At 36.4% G+C, this 5,236-nt stretch overlaps 1 protein-coding gene across 1 annotated transcript; it reads right to left on the bottom strand.

Moving 5' to 3' along the window:
• Positions 1–4,049: 4,049 nt before the first annotated feature.
• On the bottom strand, positions 4,050–4,975 carry LOC105916803 (hepcidin antimicrobial peptide). Its single transcript, XM_012851426.3, has 3 exons — positions 4,693–4,975; positions 4,520–4,597; positions 4,050–4,356 (listed from the first exon to the last, which is right to left on the bottom strand). Exons 1-3 carry the CDS (start codon positions 4,777–4,779, stop codon positions 4,252–4,254), a joined length of 270 nt encoding a protein of 89 aa, XP_012706880.1. The 5' UTR covers positions 4,780–4,975; the 3' UTR covers positions 4,050–4,251.
• Positions 4,976–5,236: the final 261 nt, after the last annotated feature.

The following is a 5,236-nucleotide window of genomic DNA, read 5'->3' as shown; positions in this document are numbered from 1 at the left end:
TGACATAGTAGAGCATGTACCAACTATATATTCCACCAGGACCTGAAAAAAAATCCATTAAAATCAGCTATAATTCACAAGAAGAATTGCTTGGTAGACAGATTTAAATTTGGTCAAACAGAGAAAAAAGCTGGGAAAAAAACAGGAATATAAAGGGATTTCAACCAGTTTAAATTCTTAAAATTATCATTATCCTTGTCACTGTTGTTTCAGCCTTAGTATCCATGTATGCGTCCATTAAGGCCTTTGCATCATCAGCCTAATATTTTGGCTTAGACATCCACTACGTTACCACAAGCATCAGGTCACGCCTCCACATAACTGAATTCAGGTGTTCTTGTCACTTCCATTACCACAAATGTATAAACTCCAGCACCTAGACTGTTTCTATAAACATTTGTGAAAGAATGGGTCATTCTAAGGAGCTCAGGGAATTTGAGCCTCTGTCATGATCCTTGGGTATGAGGTTTTGGTTTTAACTTGTTTCTCTTCCGCCTCAGCTACTCCTCATTATCCTCTGACTATCACATCGGCTTCAATGTCTTTCTCCACACTTCCTTCAGTATTTAAATTGACTGTTGGCCATTTATTCCTGTTGGTTCCTCCCGTTAGACTTCCTGTTGCTTCCTGTTACCTGCCTGTGACTCTGCTCTTGCTTTATGCCCTGTTCTCCCTGTCTCCATGTCCTCCAAATTTTGTTATTATATTCAGTAGGCTAATCCAGCATTCCTGTTTTTCACCTAATCCACATAACATGACAGCATCAAACTGTGATAGGATGTTACCTAAACTAGGGCTAGAAAATGAAGCATATTAATAAGAAAATAAATCATACTGATTGTTATTGATAATTAGCTAAATAAATTCAAAGGATATATTTAAAGTGCAGCCCTGGAGATTTTATGTGGTTGCTTAATGATTAGTTTTTAGATAAAGAACACTCAAACACTGAAATGAAACTCAACTCTTTATTCAAACAACTTTTTACCAAAACAGCTAGTCTAGAAAAAAAAGGAAAAAAGGAAGCTGCTTTCTGAACTCTGAAGGGGGCGGAGCTTGGTGACAGAGCGTTCTGGACTGTAGTATTCATAGACGTTATATACATAGACGCCTCGTTGGCGGGTTCTGCCTATGCTGTGGACGAGTCAGAGCGTCCGCCATGTTTAATGTGGCAAATATGCTGTTAGATGTAGACAATTAAATAGTATCAGAGGGACTTTAATCTCAGAATATACTTTATTTTTGTAATATTTTTATTTTTGTAATATTCTGAATTAATTTTCGTATCCCTTTGGCTTCATTCTCCTGACTTTATTATCGTAAATAATACAAATTATTAAAAGAATCTAACCAGGCCCTATTACTCCAGGAATAAAATAGTTCTGCAAACTGTGACTATTCTGGAAATGTCCCCCCTTAGTTCTAATAATATAACGTTTTTCTCATAATAACACCACTTTTTTTGTACTTTATTCTCCTATGACTTTTTTCTCATATTAGTAATGTTGTTTCTGTAATACTCTCCCAAAAAGTCTGTTGCTAATCTGTGTCTATACCAGATCTTAAAAGGTTCACACGGTTTTATGAAATAATGAAGACCACAATGTCTATATTCATAACACATATACTTTTATATAAACACACACCTATTTATTTATAATACTTTAAATTTCTTCTGTATATGCACATCTATATCTAAAAACATCAATCCAAAGCTCTCTGTTCTGCCAATCTCTATCAATTAATCTATATATATATTTTACAAGTATATGTAAGCTCCATCTATATCTTTCTATCTAAATACTTAAAACATATACACAGGGAACATACTGTAGACATTCACTACTTTCTGCCACATATGATATGCCGGTAACGTTGACGTACAAACCTGCGCCCAATAAAGTGTCTACATATATATGTCTGTGGCAGTATTAACCTACATGATAGGCTAGAATGCCAAAAGAAAGAAAAACTCTTCTATTGAGCATTTTATTAACCCTTTTTGTATTGCACCATACATAATATATATATATATATATATATATATATATATATATATATATATATATATATATATATATATATATATATATATATATATAATCTATTGGACCATGAGTCTGGAATAAAGGACCATGAGTCTGGAATAAAGTTTATCTATCTATCTATCTATCTATCTATCTATCTATCTATCTATCTATCTATCTATCTATCTATCTATCTATCTATCTATCTATATATATATATATATATATATATATATATATATATATATATATAGTCCAGCGTTAACCTGAAATATAAGTCAGGTCAGTAAATTTTTATCAACTGTCAGCGGTATCATAACAAAGTAGAAGCGATTGACAGCAACTCAGCCCCAAAGTGGGGGGGCCTCGTGAATTCACAGCAGGAGATCAGCTGATAGAGAGGTGCATAGTGTGCAGAGGTTCCCAATTCTTTTCAGAGCCAAAAACTACAGACCTCCAAATGTCATTATTGCCTTTAGATTCGTTTTATAAGAGTGCTTAGGAAGTGTCATCACCTTGAAACTCAGTTCTTTGTGCTTGTCATTTACAGCTATTTTTTCTGAATAGTTTTAGTCCTTTTGACCCTTTTTGACCCTTTTTGACACCTGTGATGCGGGTGCTCACTGTGTGGGAATCAGTTTTTTCCACATTTTCTGAAAACCATTTGTACTATTTTTAAATTTAGATCAAAAATTTTGTTGTTTTTTTAAATGCTGCTTTCTGTTTAATATATATTTAGTGTTACTGTGTAAAGGATAATCAAGGCTAGATGTTCAAATTTTGTTATTTGTAGACTGTAATTGCAAAATTACTTATGCTTTGGATTTTTGCAAACATACAAAATGGCTAAAATGGTAAAAAGAAATAAATAAATAAATACAAAGTTTTTTATGTTTAAAAAAGGCTGTTATTTAAATTAAATGCAAAATACTGGTGTGAGCCTAGTTGGAGCAAAGCGTGAGAATCGTTCGCAAACAGGGTAAAGCGTGTTTTTTTTCAGTATCTGTTCTTTGCAAAGAAACCCAATCAGACAGCCTGGTTAAGTCTAAATGTATTTGAATTACTCATTTCTTGCACAAAGCAACAAAATATTCTTTTCATCAAAAAATAAAAACAAAAAAGTGCAAATTCAAAATAGTACAAATACTGTGCCAGGCAGCCCAAGTGGAACAGAGTTCAATCAGACAGAGATTCATGCCGTTTGCAAAGGAAGGAAATCGGGGTTTGAATGAATCTCTTTTTTTGTATGTCTCTTTCCAGGATGTTGAATACCTACTTCCCAGCCATCATAATGAATACGTATCTCTTTACACATTAGAATGATCAATGAAGAAACTAAAAATCCTGGTTTGTCACTAAAGAGGGCTGAAAGACTGATCAAAGGGGTTACAGCAATACGCTGTAAGCTAAGAATGAAAGGTGTTGGAGCCCCAAGGTGTGTGAATGAATCTAATATCGGATAAAAGCTATTAAAGAGATCCCTAGATCAATGCCTTCACTCTCTTTGTAAAGCTATAAATCTTAAATTCTCTTACACTGTTATAAAACCGTCTTTGAGGAGCTCAAAACTGTCATACACGATGTCTGACAACAGATTCTTTCGCCAAGATTTCTTTTTTCCTTGACTTTGGTTTGAAAGCGTCATAGATACAAAGACTTAAGGCTACGTTGAAGATGTGCAAAGTCTCATAATGCACATGTTCACGTTTTTCAATTTAAGATCAATTTTACGGATGCGACACGGTGTACTTTATTATTATGTTAGGCGAGTCTTTGTGCTGTCTTCAAGCGACCAACTCCAGCATCGTCTGCACACCTGTGCAGCTGTAATCACTCTCTGTTTGCAGCTTTTGGCTTTTCCAGCACATGGCAGGCGTCGTGCTGATGTTATTCATGTAAAACACGTTTTGGAAAGACATGTTTCTGTTGCTTGATTCAACATAAATGACACAAATCTCTTTGGTTCGATGATTCAGATGTTGTTTTTTTTATTCAACATGAAACAATCATTTCCAGCAAAGAAAAAAATCCATTTGACATTTTTTTTTTAAAAAAAAGTTAAAAAGCTGAAGTATACAAAATAAATAGAAGAAAGGCTTCACTTGTTTGTGCTGCTCCATGAATCATTTCACTTGTAAAACATTTTCCATAGATTCAGTAAAAGGAGAGGTAAAGAAGGAGAAAAAACAATAAATTAGAATGTAGCGGTCATTGCAGGCGACCCTCAGAACCTGCAGCAGAAGCCGCAGCCCTTGTTCTTGCAGCATTTGCAGCAGTAGCGGCACAAGGAGAGGTGACTCTGGCGCTTTTCCCTGACATGCTTTGGCATCTGTGTGAAAAACAAGAGACGTGAACAAAGTGTCATCAACAGCAATTCCTTCTCTATCTGTGTTTGAGAGGGGACGAGGCTGCTCCGTGGGGAAAACAGCAGCCACTTAAATTTTAATTTGCTCGTGGTAATTGGCTTAATCCATTCAGTCAATTGAACATACCATCCACGATTCCATTGACATCTCTTGATGTGCCTCGACTGGAGTGTCATTGCCCCCTGCCTCCTCCAGCTCTCCAACCTGTTAATGAATTATGCACATTTAAGAGTCTATTCTTCCTGACAAAACGCTAGGAGCTGATAAGCAAACGAAGCGGGTTTAAGTCAAATTCTTACCCCTGTGAACGGGACGGCGGAGCTCTCCTCAATGAAAATAAAGGCGAGCACGAGTGTCACTGCAACTGCAATGCTGAATGCCTTCATTTTGGGTTCAAGGTGGTGATAAATCCTTCGAAGATTAGAGCTGATGGGTCTCCTTTCACATGGATGTCAGGCCAACACAGAGCACCGCTGTGTCCTGAATTTATTCTTCAGCTTCAGAGATGGATGCCGATTCTCAACTGGATTTCCTCAGATCTTTGGCTGATCCTTTCAGCTCTTCTGGCATCTAGTAGTTGAATATGCAGAGAGTGTAGGTATTTATACACTCATGGGCCAAGTGTTGCCTCATCTCTGCTGGAGGCCCTGCCCATTCCTGGCAGCTGTTACCTAACTCCACTGGGGAAGTTTTGGCCTCCTCATGTCTCTTCATCATTCCGCACTTCTGCAATACTGGAGGGATTTCACTGAATTCCCTCTATTTTTTTTTTTTTTAAATGTCTGTCTGTCAAACACCACTTTCCACCGAGAGAGCCAATAATTCCACACTTGAACAAGCCAA

The sequence above is a fragment of the Fundulus heteroclitus genome, chromosome 3, assembly GCF_011125445.2.
Source record: "Fundulus heteroclitus isolate FHET01 chromosome 3, MU-UCD_Fhet_4.1, whole genome shotgun sequence".
In the NCBI taxonomy this organism is placed as follows: domain Eukaryota; kingdom Metazoa; phylum Chordata; class Actinopteri; order Cyprinodontiformes; family Fundulidae; genus Fundulus; species Fundulus heteroclitus.
This window is presented reverse-complemented; position numbering and strand designations above follow the sequence as displayed.